A 22563-nucleotide genomic window follows, 5' to 3' on the forward strand; every position below is an offset into this window, starting at 1 on the left:
ATGATTTCTGGCCTGGACCTGCTGATCGGTTCTGGCAAATGAAATGCTTCCCCTGCCTGTAAGTGTAAACACAGGCAGGGGAAGTGATGTCATCTTCCGTCCTGGAATCCTTTTTGGTTCCAGATAGAGGACATCTAACTGAGTTGCACCAACACTACACTAACACCAGTACACCTAGGCACACATTTCATCACCGGATCACTCCCCACCGACGGCCCCCCAGTTAACCCCTTCACTCCCTGTCACTGTGTCACCAAGTGCAGTTTTAAGATTTTTCACTGATCACTGCATTGGTGTCACTTGTGACTCTAATCAGCATTAGGGCAGCTAGTAGAAGGCCCAGGTAGCTTTAGGGAACCTCCCTAATAAAGGTTTAATCCCTTGATTGCCTCCCAGTTAACTTTCACTCCCTGTCACCGGTGTGTTAGTTGGTTAGTTTTTACCGCCAGGTCGTTAGATCACCCATCGGTTTTAGCGTCAGTTAGGGTGAGCATTAGTCCTAGGCAGCTGCAGATTAGTGCCAGTATCGCTAACACCCACGCACGCTCCATACACCTCCCTTACTGTAGTGTCTGAATGGATTAATATCTTGGATCAGATCTATACTAGCGTCCCCAGTAGTTTAGGGTTCCAAAAAACACAGCATTGGCAGGATCAGCCCAGATACCTGCTAGCACCCACGTTTAGCCCCTCTGCCCAGTCCAGCCCAGTCCACCCAAGTGCAGTATTCATCGATTACTGTCATTTTTACAAAACACAACACTGCAGCGTTCGCAGAGTCAGGCCTGATCCCTTCGAATGCTAACAGTTTTTTTGGTAGCGATTGAAGCAGGCTCTTACAACGAGGTGCTCTTTTTGCCTGTGAGTTGCACTAGTTGTACCTATAAATTTAAAGGCCAAAATGTCCAAACAGAGGTACATTAATGAAGAGGCCTACAAGTTGCTTAGCATGACAGATGAGAGTGAAGAGGACATTTTCAGGCCCAGCATATGAACCAGTAGACAGAAGCAGCGGTCTGACAGATAGCTCTGACTAAATAGTGGTCCCTGCCAAGGTCAGGCATACCTGACCCCATTCTTCTGCTGTTGTTGAGGTGCAAGAACCGCAGGGCTCTCATATGGAGCAGAGAGCCAGTACTAGTGCCTCTCATCCTTCTGGTAACTGGCAAGCGCCAGCGATCTAGTACATCTTGGTCGTATTCAAACCAGCACTGGAGTAACACGTGGTGACGTGGCCAGTCCCATAAGTGCAGTTGAAGCTGGTGTGGTGGCTAGCACAAGTAGTGCCCCGCAGCGACAGAGAATTCAAAGACAGGTCCATCAAGCCCACAGTGCCCTTTCAGCTGCATATGCCAATTCTAATTGGGAGCCCACCACTTCTGCAGCTCTTGTACTTCCCCCATTTACTGGCCAACACGGAATTCAGGTGGCTATGTGGCTATGCACGCCCTATGGTCATGTATTGAGCGGGAGACTACCCTGGTCATGCACAAACAGTTGGTCCCCTACCTAAGGGGAGGCTCTATATGTGGCGCACCATCTATTGTAAGCCTGCAGGGGTGGGGGATGAGCAAAGTAGGGGAAGCCCACTAGTGCTGGTCCAACAATGTGGTACCAGCTAGTGCTAGATGAGAAATGTGTGTGTGTGTGTGTGTGTGAGGGGGGGGGGGGTGAAGGAATCAAAGTAAGCTGAGATAAGGGAATGTACTGGGAAGAAACCTATGCTATACCCTGTGTGCACAATTCACAATAACACTGGAATAAATAATCAGGCTCAACCAGTAAAAAGGCGGACCATGCCCCAAAACCAGTCATATGAATCAATCCCTAAATAAAATATGAATAATCAAAACCTCAATTCACAATTGACATATACTCAGTGAGCGATAGGTTTTAAAGAAAAAAAACATACTTATCAACATATGTACACAAAATGAAATAAAAAATGGAAAATGTCCGCATATATAGTAAATGAACTACAGAGAAATGGTGCACAAATTAGTTCGATAAAAGGAATCAAAATAAACTAGTATAAACAGATAGGTCCAGATTCACGTAAGATAGCGCATCCCATTTGCGCTACACTGACGTAACATAGTGAGGCAAGGCCAGTATTTACAAAGCATGCGCACGCATGCTCAGAATCACGTCGCAAATACTTTCTAAGATACGTTGGCTCAATGCTTTCGACGTGACCGTAACCTACGCCCAGCCCCATTCACGTACGACTTACGTAAACGACGTAAAATACGACGGCTGTTCCGTCGTCCATACCTTGCATGGGTTGCGCCACCTATAGAGGTGTTTTACCTTTACGCCGGACGTACGCCTTACGTAAACAGCGTAGCTTACTATGACGGGCGTACGTACGTTTGTGAATCGGCGTATCTTGCTCATTTACATATTCGACGTGTAAATCAACGTAAGCGCCCAAGATACGACGGCATAGGAGACTTACGTCGGTCGTATCTTGGCAACATTCTGGCGTATCTCATTTTCAGAATGAGCGTATAGATACGACGGCACATTTTTGGACTTACGACGGCGTATCTACTGATACGTCTGCGTAAGTCTCTGTGAATCTGGCCCATAGTGTGCACAAAGTCCACTTGTGATGAGAAAAGTGAGTCCAATTTCAAAAGTGAAGAAAAGGATAATGCGTTGAGGATGAAAAATAAGATTGTAAATAAAAATCCACCACCACGAGGGGATGAAGGATAGGCTTCTCCTTGTGGTACACACCAAAGATATTGGGGACCCTTACCAGATATGGTGGACTTCCTAATAGCAATCGCCTGCAGGGTCTTGGGTCAATATGAGCTGCTGATACCCCAGGGCTCCTGGCATCCTCCTCACCACATAAGCCGCTTCTCTGTCCAGTATGTAAAAAAAGGTCCCTCTTTCTGATAGAGAAGCTAAAGCACTCTCTCGGACCGGAACGGGGTGTGTGGAGGGATAAAAGAAGGCTTCAATAGTGTGTTATCCTTAAATACAGTAACGTTTAATCAAAGGTGAAAACGTAATAAGATACCAAAAAGTTTGGTTTAAAAGAGTTTTCCGGCAATGAAATAACTAAGGGAAACACCAGTGCACGGGCCCTTTTTTTACATACTGGACGGAGAAGTGGCTTATGCGGTGAGGAGGATGCCAGGAGTGTTGTCCCATAAAAAGTTATAATAAAATATTTACAAAAATGCGAGAGGTGTACTTACATTTGTGAAATAATGTGTGTGTATATGTATGTGTGTGTGTGTGTGTATGTATATATATATATATATATATATATATATATAGTGGGGTTTCACATGCCCTTTTGCCCTGCCCCTCTCCTTTATTCCGTATAGGTCTTCCAATCTATATTTGATGTTACATGGAACAATAAGATGAATCACTATACTAATCATTGAAACATTAACATATTCATATGAACAATTATTGTCATGACCTCAGTAAACAATTATTTAGTTTACTTATGCTTTGTTCATTCTATTGACTCATTATTTTGAATAATGTATATGACCTACTGGTATAGGAGTAGTCTGAATATTAGTGTATCATGCAATGAGATATGTAATATGTGACAAACAATTACACACTTGTTTGGGTTGTTTACCCAATTTGGATTGCAACAATGTTTCCATAAGTAATATAACTCCGCAGTTGCTTTGCCTTGGTGGGAATGCCCTTTTTAGGGGGCCTTAGAGCCCCTCACCCTCTAACACTCTGGATGAAGACGGTAATTAGAGCATGGGTTTCGGTAACTCCCTATGCAAAGAATTTCTCCAGGCACTATTGTCTGTATACCCTGTTGTGGCTAAACCCCCCTTTACTAGAATTCTTCTAAATTCCAGACCCCTCTCTGTGGGCTAATTGTGGTGTCCATTACTTGTCCTATATCTGTGTGTGTGTGGGGGGGGGGGGGGGGCCCATTGAAGACTTTTTACCAGCTCAAGCGCAACTTTGTTTTATCCAACTCCTACTTTTCTGGTTTCTCCAACTCCGTCATGCCTTTATTGTACAGTTTGGTACCTCTAAATTGACCATACTGTATACTAATCCTTAAAAAAAAACACTTTCATCAATTTACAAGGTATTGCAACCGACTGTGCACCATGGTTTGTATAACCTGTGCACTTTTTGCGCGGTGGAGCTTCCGGAGCTGGAGGTCTGGAAGGATGTATGGGAACTTCCCTTTTTACACCTCATATACTCCAGGGATAGACTGATCCAGTTTAACCACTTGACCACTGGGCACTTAAAGGAGTTGTAAAGGAAAAACATTTTTTGCCTAAAATTAATGTCTGCAAGGTAGACAGACACAATAGTGTAATGATTCTGTTAAAAAACGAGTAAATACCTATTAAATTTCTTCATCTATATCACCTCCGGCGTTCTAGTTTCTGTTCTCTCATTCACTTCCTGGTTTGCGGCGCTCGTTCATGTTAGAACTACATTTCCCAGTATGAATTGCGGCACGCCCAGTAATTCACACCTCCTTGAAGTCTCTCACACGTAGCGAGCATCCTGCCACACAGATGTAGTTCCCAGGAGGGGGTGAGCACGTTACTGACCACCGCAGTAAAGCCTCCCTTCACGGTGGTCAGTAAAATCAGACAAGCAGGAAGTGAACAGAACAGAGAAGAAATAGAGCAACTTCTGAGCAAAAACGAACAATGAGGAAGTGAAAAGAGGAATGTCTGCAGGTAAAGGATGCTTATTATGAAAACATTTTTTTTCCTTTACAACCCCTTTAAACCCCCTTCCTAACAGACCAATTTTCAGCTTTCGGTGCTCTCACAATTTAAATGACAATTACTCAGTCATACAACACTGTACTCATATGAAATTTGTGTCTTTTCTTTTTCACACAAATAGAGCTTTCTGTTTTTGGTTAACCACCAAAAACAGAAAGCTCTATATCACTGTTGTTTTTTTTTGCGCTACAAAAGAAAAAAGACAGAAAATTCTGCAAAAAAAAAGTTTTTTCTTTGTTTCTGTTATAAAATTTAGCAAATTAGTAATTTTTCTTCATAAATTTTGCCCAACATTTATACTGCTACATATCTTTGGTAAAAATAAGTACAAATTGGTGTATAATATTTGGTCTTTGTGAAAGTTATAGAGTCCACAAGCTATGGTGCCAATCTCTGAAAATTGATCACACCTGAAGTACTGATGGCCCATCTCATTTCTTGAGACCCTAACATGCCAGAAAAGTACAAATACCCCCCAAATTACCCCTTTTTGGAAAGAAGACATTCCAAGGTATTTATAAAGAGGCATGGTGAGTTTTTTTGAAGTTTTTTTCCACAATTCTTTGCAAAATAAAGATTTTGTTCCCACAAAATTGTCATATTAGCAGGTTATTTCTCACACACGGCATATCCCGTAAGAACGATCAAGCGGTAGAACAGCCGCTATGATCATTCTTATGGTGTAGGGAATCGCCGGCTGAAAAATCTGATATCTGAATGATGTCTGTAGCTGCAGGCATCATTCAGATATCCCTGCACAAAGTCAATGACGTCATATGATGGCTGGCGGGCGGTAAGTGGTTAAAACACATTTTTTTTAACACAAAGTTGTCCATTTATACAATATTTCTAACACATAGCATGTACATACCAAAAATGACACCACGGCGATATGGCGATGCCACATGTGTGAGACATCCACAGCCTGGCCACATACCCAAGTACAGCCGAGTACGGCTGAGCATAGCCGAGCATGGCCAAGCATGGCTAAGTATGGCAGGGTATGGCTGGGTATCGCCGAGTATGGCTGGGTTTTGCAGAATATGGCTGGGTACAGTTGGGTATCGCCATGTATGGCTGGGTATCACCGAGAATGGCTGGGTATTGCAGAGTATGGCTGGGCACAGCTGGATATCGCCGACAACACTATGAGTGAATGATTCATTGTATACCTGAGGTCCAGCTTTAGGGGACTACAATCCCAGGGCTTTGCCCAGTCAATAACTGTCCTATTTGCACCAGATATCAGCGCAATATCCTATTCCCATGATTCAACAAGATGGCAGGATCCACTAAAGGCATCTATAATATGCAGAAATAATCAGTATTCCTTCCATTATCTAACTGTAGAATTCTAATGTAGGAAAAGACTTTGAAATGGCCAGCCACATTACCTATTTCCCCCAGCTCGAGCCTCCAAGGGGCTGACACACGGGAGAACTACCTTAGCTAGACTTTATTGATAAATACATATGGCATTCAGCTGTGGTGGTACCCCGTGTGGCAGAGCACTTAGCACCCAGACAATCGTGTTTTATGTGTTTTTTGTTACGTTAGCATGCTAGCCATGCAATGTCTAAGTGGTCCTGTGTATTTCCCTGTCGGGAGAATTTAACCACTTAAGACCCGGACCATTACGCAGGTAAAGGACCTGGCCAGTTTTTGCGATTCGGCACTGCGTCGCTTTAACTGACAATTGCGCGGTCGTGCGATGTGGCTCCCAAACAAAATTGGCGTCCTTTTTTCCCCACAAATAGAGCTTTCTTTTTTGGTGGTATTTGATCACCTCTGGGGTTTTTATTTTTTGCGCTAAAAACAAAAATAGAGCGACAATTAAAAAAAAATATATATATATTTTTTACTTTTTGCTATAATAAATACCCCCCAAAAAAGATATAAAAAAATATTTTTTTTCTCAGTTTAGGCCGATACGTATTCTTCTACATATTTTTGGTAAAAAAAATCGCAATAAGCGCTTAACGATTGGTTTGTGCAAAATTTATAGCGTTTACAAAATAGGGGATAGTTTTATGGCATTTTTATTAATACTTTTTTTTTTACTACTAATGGCGGCGATCAGCAATTTTTTTCAAGACTGCGACATTATGGCGGACACATCGGACAATTTTGACAAATTTTTGGGACCATTGTCATTTTCACAGCAAAAAATGCTATAAAAATGCATTGTTTACTGTGAAAATGACAATTGCAGTTTAGGAGTTAACCACTAGGGGGTGCTGTAGGGGTTATGTGTGACCTCATATGTGTTTCTAACTGTAGGGGGCGGGGCTGGACGTGTGACATCACTGATCGCCTTTCCCTATATCAGGGAACAGACGATCAGTGCCACTGTGAAGAATGGGGAAGGTGTGTTTACACAGACCTCTCCCCGTTCTTCAGCCCCTGTGACTGATCGTGGCACACTGGTGGCGATCGGGTCCGCGGGTCCCACGGCCACGGAGCTTTGGACCGGGTCGCGGGCGCGTGCCCGCGACCCACGGCTGGTCACTTAAAGGGGACGTACAGGTACGTGCATGTGCCCAGCCGTGCCATTCTGCCGATGTAAATGTGCAGGAGGCGGTCCTTAAGTGGTTAAAAACCCAGGTTAAACCCAATCTGTTAAAAAAAAATCACAAGCTTAGTCTCTTTTTTCCCCGCACTTGGGGACTATTTTTTCCTGGGGGTTATTATTGCATCCAATGACACCAATACTGGGAGTTACTATTGCATCCAATGACACCAATACTGGGAGTTACTATTGCATCCAATGACACCAATACTGGGAGTTATTATTGCATCCAATGACACCAATACTGGGAGTTACTATTGCATCCAATGACACCAATACTGGGAGTTATTATTGCATCCAATGACACCAATACTGGGAGTTACTATTGCATCCAATAACACCAATACTGGGAGTTATTATTGCATCCAATGACACCAATACTGGGAGTTACTATTGCATCCAATGACACCAATACTGGGAGTTACTATTGCATCCAATGACACCAATACTGGGAGTTATTATTGCATCCAATGACACCAATACTGGGAGTTATTATTGCATCCAATGACACCAATACTGGGAGCTATTATTGCATCCATTGACATCAATTTTGAGGGTTAACAATGCGTTCACTTGCACCAATGTTGGGGGTTATTATTGTGTCCATTGGCACCAATACTGGGAACTAATTATTGCATCCATTGACAACAGTGCTGGAGGTTAATATTGTGTCCCATCACACTAAGGCCTGGTTCACACTGGTGCGTTTTGACATGCGATTTGGCATGTCAAATCACATGTCAAAACGGCGGTATTTGCCGCAAATTGCTGGCAATGACACCGTCCAAATCGGTGCGACGCCGCATCTGCGGCGCTGCGCGATTTCAAAAAGTAGTTTCTGTACTACTTTTTTGCGATTTCAGCTCACGATTTGCGTTGACATCTGTGCAGAAACCTGCACTTACGCGTCCGAGCGAGGACTCGCTGACGCATTCCTGACAGAACTACAACCGCAATGGAGGTAGCTGTCGGCCCGATCCACTGTGAGTGAGATAAAACCACAGCCCAGTCATATGTGGCCCTCGGAGCAAAGCTTACCGGCCACCCCAGGAGTCATGGGGTATGGCGTGGCAGACCCAGCCTCTTTGCAAAGGTGTGCCCACGCTTGCTGGTCGGACTGAGTAGACTACAAGGATATATATTATCCATCCTGTCTCGGAGCCGACAGTTAAAAGAAGATTCTTCAAGAAAAAGTAAAATAAAATAAAATAAAATTTCTCCCAAAGGGAGCCATACGTCTTTCTCCTTGCTAGGCAGAACGAAAACTGAGGCTGCATGCTGAAGTGAGGAGGGTTATGTCTGGAGGGACCGCCCCCTGGGCGGGGCTGTTCAACTCTGTTAATGTAACATGTATTTAATTATCTAACATGTTTCTGCCTAGTCCTCTCCTGTAAACAGGGAACATAACCCACTTGTTAAGATTTAAGGAGCTGTGTCGGTCTATGGACGATAAGAGAAATGCTGTTTTTTTTTTTTTTTGCTTTCATGTCCCCCTCGGATCTACAGCGATTGCACTTCCAAGTGCACTTTCAGTGAAATTTCAAGTGCACTTGTAGCTTGCACTTGTAGTGCAAAGTGTTTTTTTTTTTTTTTTTTTGTAAATAACCCCACAATGTATATAGAAAAAGGGAAATTCAAATCTATGAAAATTTATTTTTCTTAAGACTAAACAACATCTACCAACTTACATCATGTGAAACCTCTACTCCAAGATCAGTCTCCATTATAAATAACTTGGCAATCTTCTCACAGGGACCATGTAGTATTCTGCAAATCAGGGGAAACTCTATCTCTCCTAATTTAGTTCTTTCTGTAAAAAAAATAAAATAATAATAATAATTCACTAACTGGTGAACATTTATCTGAATACTGGCAAATGATTAAATGGTAACTCCACTTTTGAGAGGAAAAAATAGCAAATAAAGAAAAAATAATATAGTGTATACAATTGCGACACAAGTCATATTGTATTTAAATGGTATTAAAAATCAAGTTTCCTTTTCAATTTGCAGCCACTGTAATTTTCTGAGAATGCATTGCAATATGGCTACCTGGGGTTGTTCTGTACACAGAGTACAGACCACCCCCAGAAACATAATTTTCTGCTTGTGTGATTGGCTCACCAATTTTCCCTCAAGTCTGCCTAAAATACAAGTCAGATTTCAGGCATCCCCTGCAACAAAAATGTCATTTTTGGTGAGACGCTCCCAGTAGTAACACGTCTAAAGGGATGCAGGACCAGCACATTTCCTCATTAGAGCCCTGCAGGTGCACACCTGATAGATAATTAAGAAACCACTCCCATTAGACCCACTTAGCACTGAGGCTCAGAGGAACACACAGGGATTATTTCAGAATAACAAAAGGTAGGAATTTGCAACAAAGGTTGGTATAACCATTGCAATGTACATAGATTACCCAGAGGGGAATGATTTTTTTTCAAAAGTTACTCTTTACGTGTTCTTCAACATAAATTTCTTATTTTTTATTTTGCTACCAATTACCTATCCTCAAATGTAATTTATTAGTTCCGCAGCTATAGGTACACCCTTTTAAAGAATGAAATTGAACAAGACTTATACTTTATTTGACGCTAACAGAGGATGAGGGAACTGATCTATACAAGTCAGTTTGTGGTGGGTCAGGCTTCTTTGTATGAACCATGTTTTATGAACTTATTTTCCCTATGCATGTGTTTATTTCGACACTCACAAGGCTTCCCATTATCCCCTGTGTGATAGGAAACTGTATTTTTACTGTCTGCTGCAGTTAAATAGCAGGGCGAGTCCATAGGCACCAAGTACACATGAGCAGGCTCCCATTTCATGGGTTGATTGGAGATGGACAATTTGAGAGGGTTAGTGTAATGACTGCTGTTAGGCAAATACTCAATGAAGTTCAGCATTAGGTACTGTAAGGGCTCATCAACGCCATGTACAGCAATGTGAATTACATTTGGTTGTGTACTGTGGTGGCATTTATTGTGAATGGCACCAAAATGCACCTCCAGAATGCAAGAGCACTCCAACGAAGCCCAGCACAACACATGGGGGGTTATTTACTAAAGGCAAATCCACTTTGCACTACAAGTGCAAACTACAAGTGCAAAGTGCACTTGAAATTGCACTGAAAGTGCACTTGGAAGTGCAGTCACTGTAGATCCGAGGGGAACATGCAAGGAAAATAAAAAACAGCATTTTAGCTTGCACATGATTGGATAATAAAATCAGCAGAGCTTCCCCTCATTTCAGATCTACCCCTCAGATTTACTGCATTTCAAAGTGCACTTTCAGTGCAATTTCAAGTGCACTTTGCTATAGAAAATATCCCAATTTGAAAAAATAAAATAAAAAATGTTCCACAGTTTAGGCCGATATGTATTCTTCTACATATTTTTGGTAAAAAAAAAATCGCAATAAGCGTATATTGATTGGTTTGCGCAAAAGTTATAGCGTCTACAAACTATGGGAACGATTTATGTAATTTTTATGGCTTTTTTTTTACTAGTAATCTGCAATTTTTTGCTGTATTGCGACATTGCGGTGGACAGGTCGGACACTTTTGACACATTTTTGGGACCATTGACATTTACAGAGCGAACAGTGCTATAAATATTCACCGATTACTGACATGTAAATGTCACTGGCAGGGAAAAGGTTAACACTAGGGGGCGATCAAGGGTTTAACTGTGTTCCCAATTGTGTGTTAAAACTGTGGGGGGATGAGACCAACTAGGAGAGATGACAGATCGCGGTTTCTACTTTGGTGGTTTCTAGCCGGTTAAATCTTAACTACAGGCAAAAATACTAGTGGTATTCTACATCAAACTGTGAGCAGATTGGCAGTCTTTGTTTTTTACTCTTGGCAGCAAAGCTGACATTTGTTTATCTGCTAACACAATAATGAATAAGGGACACTGGATTCAGATTTTCTAAGGACCACTGGGCACACTGGCTATGGTTCAACAAGACTCCCATACTTGCCAACTGTCCCAAATTTTCCAGGACATTCATGGGATTTAGACCTTTGTCCCGGTCTTATCGATTCCCGTGGAAATAGTTTTTTTTGCCACCCAGGCTCCGCCTCTTGGTTCTGTAAATGACACGGAGACGAACTGACCATCCTGACCATCCTGATCGGTGCCGAGGCCCGATGGAGAGTCCTGGGTCCCGACGCTGTGCTATCCCTGTCTGAGAGTGAGACTCTGCTGTCTCACTTTCACTGGCTGCCCGGAGAGTAAGTGAAAATCTGGGCAAGTAACTCTCCGGGTGGCTGCACGCTCAGGTGCATGAGTTGGAGGGGAAAAAATTGTGGGAGCAACTGCGCTAATATATATAAAAATGAACAAACTAATGCTCTTAAAAAATACACGTGTGTAAACAAAATCAATGTAAATAAAGCTGCACCTTCCTGTAAATATTGTACAGTAAAACATAAATGGAAAAAACAAGATGCGCTATATAAAAAGAAACAAACTTTTTCTAAATAATCATGACATAGATCAATGTCCATATATGATCTAAAAACAAAAAGAAAGTCCAGATCCCCAGTGAAGTGAAGGAAACAGAAAAATTAGTCCATAGGTGCTTGATCTAAAACTGTAGTGACGATCCAATGAATAGTAAAACCTCCACCATGAATCAAGATGTCTGCTTACCAGATGACCAGCGGTCTCTTAGTTAAAAGAAGACCAAAGAAGGCGTGTAGATAAACACTATGGCAGTTGGATTGTAGAGAAACTGTATAGCAAGTACACCTCCGTCTCAAGCCAATCGATGGAAAATTGGGGTCCCGATAATCATGGAAGACACATAAGGGCCACAATAGTGTAGTAACGTAGGTAACATTTATTAAAAAGAAGAAAAAAACGCACTTACATATAAACGATAAAATTTAGGCATGTCAAAATTTGGAGCTCCGGCCGGAAGCCAACCAAAAAAGACCCGTCCAGGTAGGTAGGGAAAGGTGCAGTCAACGGGGGGTGATCCGGTACGACACTTCTTCCGCCCGACCGGTTTCGCGAAAACTCGCTTCCTCATAGGGCACGGGTAACATACCAGATCACCCCCCTTAAATAACACAAGAAATTAGAATGGCCACTGGGCGTCATCGTACTCGCGTGAACGCGCATGCGCGCGCACCGGAAACAATCCAGGTCAGACCAAGTCTGACTCTAGTGTCCTCAGCGCCAGTGCGCATGCGCCCACGCCCAGCGGAACCCAGGGTAGCAAAAATACGGGAAAATACCCGATCCGGATAAGCAGGCATCAGATCCAGAGGTCTGAAGCCGGATATCACGAAAACGGGACCCGTGACAGGAGTATGCCCGACCCCAAGACCGCACCGTGACGATCAGGGTGACCTCCGCATCACGTGACCGGAACGTCGACGTCACACGTCGGCGTGCAGCCGTAGTGACCCCGAGCCACCAGGAAGCACGGCACGGACCAGAAACTACAGGGCCAGGCCTCGTTATGAATTGCAGGCTCCGCCTTCCTGACGCACTGATTGGTCAGAGAAGCCAAGGACTTTGGAATGGACACTACACCCCAGCCCTTAGAAGGTGCTGATCCCCTATCACTTTCATCTTTTTCAGCACAACCACGAGTAGTGACCTCATATCCATCTTTTCAAGGGGCCACTACTCGCATTCCCAAGAAGAATACCAATAAAGGGAAGGGACCCCAAAGGGGACCGACCCAGAAGGGGTACGCTTCTAGTGGAACCCCTAAGGGGGCTAATCACAGTAATGATGCAGTTTATTACGACCAGGCTTCAGGCCCTCGGCTATGGAATAGAGGCTTTGACTATCGCTTTCCACCTCCTATGATGGGGTTTGGTGGATCTAGTTATGGTCCCCAACAGGATGTTGGCCAGGCCGGGTTCGGTTTCAATATCCCAACCCAAAATAGGTTCAACCCTATCTCTGATTTTGGTAACAATGGAGGTCACGCACCTATCAGAGGTGACTTTAGACCCACTAATACAGTTAGCAATCCTTTTACGTACCCTCTGGGTTATCCGGATGCACTTGGAGGACAGACTAATGTCAACTTCCCTCCGAATCCACCTGGAAATGCCTATAATCAGAATTGGGATTTTCGCAGGGCCCCCGCTGGTCAGGGAAACATCTCAAAACGAAGAGAGGGACCAGGGGGGGGAGGCGGGCCCAGTCGGCCAAAGAGAAAAAGAATCTAGGAGTAGGCATCTACAACCTTAGCCAACAAGTCCTGACTGACCAGGAAAAAAAACTTCTAGACAAGGGACTGAAATATGCCCCCCCTAGAAATCTAAGTAAATTCCAAACGTATATGGATGTGCATAAATTTACTAGACGTCTCAGTATTAAACGCCATTTTCTTTCTAACCCCATCTCTGCACAACAGGCAACTACCGAATATAAACATTCGTCCTTGTCTAATGCTTCGCTCTTTAATCCACCAGGATCACTAGCTCCAAGCATCAAAGTCTTCAGGGACGTGGTGCTCAGTGACCTGGATAAACTTAAAGTGAGCAAATCTAGAATGAGTAGAGACCTTACAATGGGTTTGGAATCACTATGTCAGAATAAGTCTTTGGTCATCCGACCCGCGGATAAGGGGGGCGGTATAGTTGTTCTAGACCAGTGTGACTACTTTAAAGAATTGCATAGGCTCGTTGATGATGTTGACACTTATACCCCTCTTGCTAGGGATCCAATAAGTGGATACAAAAAGGAACTAGAGGTTTTGGTCAAACAGGGTCTCCAAAGTGGCATCTTGACTAACAAGGAGGCCCTTTATTTGGTGCCCAGCGCCCCACGGACACCTGTGATCTATTACCTACCTAAGATCCATAAGAGCTTGACTTGCCCCCCGGGACGACCTATCGTCAGTGGCATTGATTCTATCACGTCCCGGGTGGGCAAGTATATAGACTCTTTTCTACAGCCACTCGTACAAAAGATTCCTTCGTATATCAAGGACACGAAGCAGGTTATTAATACACTCGCTAGTATTTTCCCCAAGACCGGTATATGGATGGTCACAGCAGATGTGACCTCCTTGTACACTATTATTCCCCATCATTTGGGGTTTGAGGCGGTGCAGATGTACTTAGCTAGACAGTCTGACCTTGCACAAGCTCAAATAGGTTTTATTATGGTCTTGTTAACTTACGCGGCCTCCCATAATTATTTCATGTTTGATAACATGTTTTACCGCCAGGATAGGGGTGTGGCCATGGGGGCTAAATATGCCCCCAGCCTGGCCAACCTCTTCATGGCCAAGTGGGAGGAGGACGTCGTTGATGATCACCGCAGACCCGAGATTCTACTCTGGTCGAGGTATATCGACGATGTCCTCCTCCTCTGGGATGGTAGTGAGGCAGATCTCCTCAGCTTTATGGCTGAGTTGAATCAGAACACTAGGGGAATTAAATTTAATTTTGAGACTAGTCAACACTCCATTCACTTTTTGGACCTCCAGATTACTATTGAGGATGGCAGATTTGTTACGTCTACTTTTTTCAAACCAACTGATCGCAATGCCTATATACCCCTAGACAGTTGCCATTTACCAACTTGGTTAAAATCTGTTCCTTTGGGACAGTTTATGCGCATTAAACGAAACTGCACCAATCCCCTGACATTCGAGAGACAGGCCTCGATTCTTTCCAAAAGATTCGAGGAGAAGGGATACGATGGTAACAGTCTACTCCAATCAATGGAGAAGGTTAGGAGCATTGACAGAGCATCACTCCTTGTAGACAAAATCAAGGGAGATCAAGGTGATAGATTCTCTCTACCTTTTATTACAACATTTTCTGCACAGCACTTTAATGTTAAGAAATTAATCCAGAAACACTGGCATATTCTCATTACTGACCAGGTGTTGGCTCCAATTCTCCCAGCGAGGCCTAGTGTGGTGTTCAGGGGTGCATCTACAATTGGGAGTCGTATTGCTCCCAGTGTACATGACCCTCCGAAGGCATCAAGGACTTTCCTTGAGAATCTTACAGGATATTACAGATGTAAACGTTGTCAGGTCTGTACCCTGAATAGGTGCAGGGAGAGGAAAATTTGTTCTTTCCAGTCCACAGCCACTCAACAAACATTTGAAGTTGAACCTTTCATAACCTGTTCGACGAAAGGTGTGATATACCTTATCCAGTGCCCTTGTGGCCTTCAGTACATCGGCCGCACTAAGAGGGCCCTGTCAGTTAGGCTCAATGAGCACATTGCCAAAATCAGAAGTGGTTTTGACAAACATTCTGTCTCTAGACATTTTGACTTAAAGCACAATAGAGATCCATCCAATATTTTGTTCATTGGAATCGATAAATATCGTCCGCACTGGAGAGGCAGTAACCTAGTCCGTGAGATTTCGAGACAGGAAATGGCCTGGATTCACCGGGTCAAAACCTATACGCCGTTTGGGCTTAATATTGATACGGATATTAATGCTTTCATTAACAATTCATAAAGGGAAAAATAATTTTTTTGAAAGGTTTTTTAAAAAATTTTTTAAAAATGTTTTTTCTTTTTTTCTATCGTATCCATATGTGCCTAATCTGGAGAGATTTTTTGGGAATATGCGATTTAGAGGCATTGTGTTTAGTAGGTCCTTCAGTTCCATCTGCAGTGCCCAGCTGTTTTGATTAATTCAGTGAATGTAGTAGATTGTATTTATCTTTTTAGTCACAGTTTGATGTAATTTTATATTTTTGTGCTTATAATATTATAAGAAGGATATTTTATATATATATATTTCTACTGTATGGGCTAGGTAATAGTGTTGAACTTTCGCTGTATGCATGCTGGTCATGCCAGTGAGGGTTAATATATGTTTGAAATATGACAGCACTTTTTAAACATTACTAATGCTTTTATTAATTTTTTTACATTTTTTATCAGTTTGGGTCTTGTGATGTACAGCTGTGTCAGTTATATAGCTATAATTTTGGTCCGCTAGAGTATTAATGTGCTTTGCGGATCCATGCATTTATTCTCCCTATTTGTTTCCTGGGGATGCTATTGTGACTGTACGGCATTTTCATCACACCCAGAACAAGGCTTGGCTTCTCTGACCAATCAGTGCGTCAGGAAGGCGGAGCCTGCAATTCATAACGAGGCCTGGCCCTGTAGTTTCTGGTCCGTGCCGTGCTTCCTGGTGGCTCGGGGTCACTACGGCTGCACGCCGACGTGTGACGTCGACGTTCCGGTCACGTGATGCGGAGGTCACCCTGATCGTCACGGTGCGGTCTTGGGGTCGGGCATACTCCTGTCACGGGTCCCGTTTTCGTGATATCCGGCTTCAGACCTCTGGATCTGATGCCTGCTTATCCGGATCGGGTATTTTCCCGTATTTTTGCTACCCTGGGTTCCGCTGGGCGTGGGCGCATGCGCACTGGCGCTGAGGACACTAGAGTCAGACTTGGTCTGACCTGGATTGTTTCCGGTGCGCGCGCATGCGCGTTCACGCGAGTACGATGACGCCCAGTGGCCATTCTAATTTCTTGTGTTATTTAAGGGGGGTGATCTGGTATGTTACCCGTGCCCTATGAGGAAGCGAGTTTTCGCGAAACCGGTCGGGCGGAAGAAGTGTCGTACCGGATCACCCCCCGTTGACTGCACCTTTCCCTACCTACCTGGACGGGTCTTTTTTGGTTGGCTTCCGGCCGGAGCTCCAAATTTTGACATGCCTAAATTTTATCGTTTATATGTAAGTGCGTTTTTTTCTTCTTTTTAATAAATGTTACCTACGTTACTACACTATTGTGGCCCTTATGTGTCTTCCATGATTATCGGGACCCCAATTTTCCATCGATTGGCTTGAGACGGAGGTGTACTTGCTATACAGTTTCTCTACAATCCAACTGCCATAGTGTTTATCTACACGCCTTCTTTGGTCTTCTTTTAACTAAGAGACCGCTGGTCATCTGGTAAGCAGACATCTTGATTCATGGTGGAGGTTTTACTATTCATTGGATCGTCACTACAGTTTTAGATCAAGCACCTATGGACTAATTTTTCTGTTTCCTTCACTTCACTGGGGATCTGGACTTTCTTTTTGTTTTTAGATCATATATGGACATTGATCTATGTCATGATTATTTAGAAAAAGTTTGTTTCTTTTTATATAGCGCATCTTGTTTTTTCCATGAGTTGGAGGGGGGATGAATTGTCCTGGGGGGTCTGTACTCCTGGGTGGGGGAATTGTTCTGGGGGGTCTGTACAGAGATGGAGGGGGTAATTTGTCCAGGGGGAGGGTCTGTACAAATGGAGGCTGGTGAATTGTCCTGGGGGGGGGGGGGTATGTACAGATGAAGGGGGGTGAATTGTCTTGGGGGGGTCTGTACAGATGGAGGGGGTAAATTGTCCTGGGGGGTCTGTACAGTTGGAGGGGGGATGAATTGTCCTGGGGGGTCTGTACAGATGGACGGGGTGAATTGTCCTGGGGGAGGTCTGTAGAGATGGAGGGGGGTGAATTGTCCTGGGGGGTCTGTACAGATGGAGGGGGTGAGTAGTCCTGGGAGAGTCTGTACTCCTGGGGGGTGAATTGTCCTGGGGGGTCTGTACAGATGGAAGGGGTGAATTGTCCTGGGGGGTCTGTACAGTTGGAGGGGGGATTAATTGTCCTGGGGGGGTCTGTACAGATGGAGGGGGTGAATTGTCTTGGGGGGTCTGTACAGATGGAGGGGGTGAATTGTCCTGGGGGGTCTGTACTGATGGAGGGGGGTCAGTGGTCCTGGGGGGTCTGTACTCCTGGGGGTGAATTGTCCGGGGGGGGTGTCTGTACTCCTGGAGGGGTGAATTGTCCTGGGGGGTCTGTACAGATGGAGGGAGGCGAGTGGTCCTGGGGGTCTGTACTCCTGGGGGTCTGTACAGATGGAGGGGGTGGGTTGTCCTGGGGGGGTCTGTACAGATGGGAGTTATCTTGGGGGGACTGTACTCCTGGAGGGGATCTGTACAGATGGGGCTGGTTTGTACAGGGGGGTCTGAACTGATGGAGGAGGGGGTGGTTTACCCTGCGGGGTTCTATTCTGATGGAGGGGGGTCTGTACTGAGGGAGGACTATAGGGGGAGGGGGGTAACGCCATGTTTGTCCGCACCGGGTGATACCAACCCTAGTGATGCCACTGGTAACTGAGGACAGCTGATGTAAGGAGGGACTCTACTGGGGACACCTGATGTAAGGAGGGACTCCGCTGGGAATGCCTGATGTACTGTAAGAACAGACTCTGCTGGGGGCACCTGATGTAAGGACGGACTCTGCTGGGGGCACCTGATGTAAGGATGGACTCTGCTGGGGGCACCTGATGTAAGGACGGACTCTTCTGGGGCACCTGATGGCAATGTAATAATAGAAATAATGCGCTTCAATCATTCTGACACCATAACAACCATGGTGCCAGGATGATTGAAGCGCTAACACCAGGTGTTTGGAGTATTTACATATTTCTAAAATTGTTTCTAAATTTACATATTTCTAAATTGTTGACTGAAAACTCTTGTGGCCTTCTGCATATCTAACACTCACCACGCTGCCAGTTCAGTTGCTGAATTGATATGCCAGAAGACTGGCAAACACATGGCCAACTTATATTTGGTATTATTTGTCTGCAAGCTGGAATTCTTTTTTAGTTTCACTCTATTTTTTAAACCCTGTCAATGCAATGTAAGTTATGAAATGTATTAGATGATACACTCTTACTAAAACACAATTATTCAACAACCTTACCTCCTGTCTCATGAAGAAAATACAGTCCAAACTCTGAAGAGCTGTTTTCCACCTGAAGGGAATAAAATACATACATACTATTAGTAAGCTTAGAACTTAATCCCCTTTTTTAAAGTTTAAAACATCCAAACATCTCTCTAGTGTCGGATAAATTGGATAAGGGTGTGTATCAGGGTTTTATTACTTTCTGTGTCCACAAATGGAGAGATTCTGTGCAACAGTAACCCTTCCGAACACAGTTGTGACCATTGCAGGAATTCAAATTCAAATCAGCTTTATTGGCAGGGCCAAATACATTTAGCATTGCCAAAGCAATAGACTTTTGATGGTAAGGGGGGTTGGTAATGGGTAATATACAGGGGAATGGGGATGAGTCCATGCAAAGTCCACAGTTTTCCATGTCCCTCTCAGTCTGTGACATGCTGTCACATATTGCAAAGCTATTTTCACAATTGGCTTCTCTTCTCCTAGTAGAATTTGAGGTTTCCTCCTCTCTTCTTTAGAACTGAAGTCTGAGATGAGAGCAGAAAGTCTCTGGAAGTGAGTGTCCCTTACTGATGAGTACTTGGGGCACCATAGCAGGAAGTGGTCCTCATCCTTTAGGACCCCCTGGTCACATTGCTGGCACAGTCTACTTTCCCTGGGCTTGTAGGTCTGTCTGTGCTGTCCTGGTTTGGTTTCCAGGCTGTGGGCACCCAGTTTGTACATGCTCAGGGTCTGTCTGTCTTTGGGGTATTGTAACACCTCCAGGTATGGAGCCAGTTTGTAGTCTCTCTGCAGTGACTTGTAAACAGTTCGTTCTTGGAGTTTGTTATCTAATTTCTCGAGTCTCGAACATATGTTTCTTTTTAATCAGTCAGTATGTTTTTTATTTGAGATTTTATCAAGCCTGATTGTTGGGAGTTTGGGATAGACGAGATGCTAATGAGTTGTTGCAGGCCACATGGCTTTGACTGCTCCTTATTGGTCAGTAGGGCCTTATGGTGGTATGAGTTAGGACTGCTGTTTTGTAAGTGGTCCCTCTTCTGAACTGTGAGAAGTATAGGAAATCTGCCAAGCCCAGACCAGCAGGCACTGTTGGAGGATCTCCAATGGATTTGGAGGAGGTGCTTGCAGAAATCCAGATGGAATATTTCTGTCGGGCTGGAGTCCCATTTCGATTGGTCTGGGTAGGTGACAGGAACCCAAACTTTACTGTCATAAATGATTGGCGTAATGACTTTATCAAAGATTCTAAGCCAGACTCTAAGGCCCCATACACACGATAGAATCCATCCAGCGGATCTGTTTCCGCGGATATTTATCCCCTGGGATGGATTTCCAGCGGATAAATATTTGATGACATGCTATCAAATCTATCCGCTGGAATCCATCCCAACGGATGGATCCGCTGGTCTGTACAGACTCACTGGATCCATCCGTCCGAAGGGATCCCCCGCATGCGTCGTAATGATTCGACGCATGCATGGAATTCCTTATATGACAGCGTCGCGCACGTCGCCGCGTCATAATCGCGGCGACGGCGCGACACGTCATCGCCAGAGGATTTCGGCGCGGATTTCCATGCGATGGTGAGTACACTCCATCGCATGGAAATCCGCGGAAATCCTCGAGACCGTATCCGCTGGATAAATCCTCCCGTGTGTATGGGGCCTTAGGCCGCGTACACACGATCAGTTCATCGGTTAACCAATGAAGCTGACTGATGGTCTGATGTGTGTACACACCATCGGTTAAAAAAACGATTGTGTCACAAAGCAGTGACTTAAAACACACGACGTGCTGAAAAAAACGAAGTTCAATGCTTCCAAGCATGCGTCGACTTGATTCTGAGCATGCGCGGCTTTTTGACCGATGCTTTTGCATACTAACGATCGGTTTTGACCTATCAGTTAGGCGTCCATCCGTTCAATTTTAAAGCAATTTCTCATTTTTTTGACCGAAGGATAACTGACCGATGGGGCCTACACACGATCGGTTTGGACTGATGAAACGGTCCTTCAGTCCGTTTTCATCGGTTTTGACCGATCGTGTGTACGCGGCCTTACTGGCGGTTTTAGGTGGTAAAGCTGTCTTCTGATGGCATAGAAGGCTGCCTTGTATTTTAGGGTCTCTAAGTGTGATGTTTGTGCTGGATCACACTCTAAGGAACATAACACTAATGCCGTGTACACACGACCATTTTTTTATTGGTCGTGAAAAACGGTCGTGTGTAGTCTCCAGAGCCTTTTTCGTGATGAGAAAAATGGGTATTAAAAATGTAGAACCTGCTCTATTTTTTCTCGTTGTTTTTCACGTTGTCGTTTTTCTCGTCGTGAAAAACGGTCGTGTGTAGGCTTTAACGACGGGGAAAAAAACACGCATGCTCAGAAGCAAGTTATGAGAAGGGACATTTGCATAATCAGCCCAAAGGGTTGCGCCATTCTAATTGAAACTTCCCCTTTATAGTGCCGCCGTACGTGTTGTACGTCACTGTGCTTTGCTTGAGCATTTTTTATCAGGGCAGGCTTGAGAGGAATTACGTCGAGTAAAACTTTGTTTTTTTCCATGAAATAAATAACGGTCGTGTGTGCACGGCATTAGGCTGGCTTGAAACTTTCTTATTTGTTATTTTTTAGATTGAGGTATGTGTAGCTGTTTGAATGACAATTGCACGGTCATGCAACACTGTACCCAAATTACATTTTTAGAAAAAAAAAATCCCACAAATAGAGATTTTGGTGGTATTTAATTACTGCTGGGTTTTTTATTTTTTGCTAAAACAATAGAAAAATATTTGAAAACAAAACAGTTTTATAGTTTGTTATACATTTTTGCAAACAGGTAATTTTTCTCCTTCAGTGATGTGCGCTGATGAGGCTGCACTGATGGGCACTGATAGGCTGCACTGATAGGTGGCACTAATGGGCACTGCTAGATGACACTGATAGGCAGCCCTAAAAAATCCATCTTTTATTGCACCGAAAAGATATTGACAGATCATTTCCCAATGGGGATCATACTTGCATGCCCAGGAACAAATAGGCTGATTGAGGTGACTCGTGCTCTTGTTCCCAGTACTGGAGCTTGAGTGGGGAGTGAGTGGGGAGTGAGGCACTAGCGGGACATAATCTGTCAATATCTGTTCGTGCAATAGATGATGGATTGTTTTTATGGCTGCTAAACTTAAGTCTCCTTATTGGTTATTCACAATATAGGCGCACCATGATTTTGATTCACCTTCTTTACATATGTGCTAATTTGAAAGGTAATGAAAAATGTTGAAACTTTGGTGGAGTTAGAATTGTGATCTTGCCAAAGGCTTTTCAGGTTACAACTAGAAAAGTGTAATTTACTTTTATATAAAGTGTAATGTGAAAGAATCTGCTCAGACTAGTAGTAGAAAGAAATATTTTAAGGATATGATATAAAGTGTAAGACAAATAAAAGAAGTGAACCTGACTGAAGTAGAGCCAATTACAGATAAGGTAGCAGTGTGCTGAAATAATGTAGGCATAACTATATTTAAACATACAGATGT

General features: G+C 43.9%; 1 protein-coding gene across 3 annotated transcripts in view; it reads right to left on the reverse strand.

The window, feature by feature from the left end:
• The window catches only part of RASSF4 (Ras association domain family member 4), a 283607-nt gene that overhangs the window by 19018 nt on the left and 242026 nt on the right, over window positions 1-22563 (reverse strand). For all 3 annotated transcript variants that reach the window (XM_040320772.1, XM_040320771.1, XM_040320770.1), the window contains 2 exons: window positions 19044-19095; window positions 9012-9133 (listed from right to left, as the gene is read on the reverse strand). In XM_040320772.1, coding sequence (XP_040176706.1) covers window positions 9012-9133; window positions 19044-19095 — 174 coding nt within the window. The remainder of the gene's footprint in view (window positions 1-9011; window positions 9134-19043; window positions 19096-22563) is intronic.

Source organism: Rana temporaria, chromosome 8 (assembly GCF_905171775.1).
Source record: "Rana temporaria chromosome 8, aRanTem1.1, whole genome shotgun sequence".
NCBI lineage: Eukaryota > Metazoa > Chordata > Amphibia > Anura > Ranidae > Rana > Rana temporaria.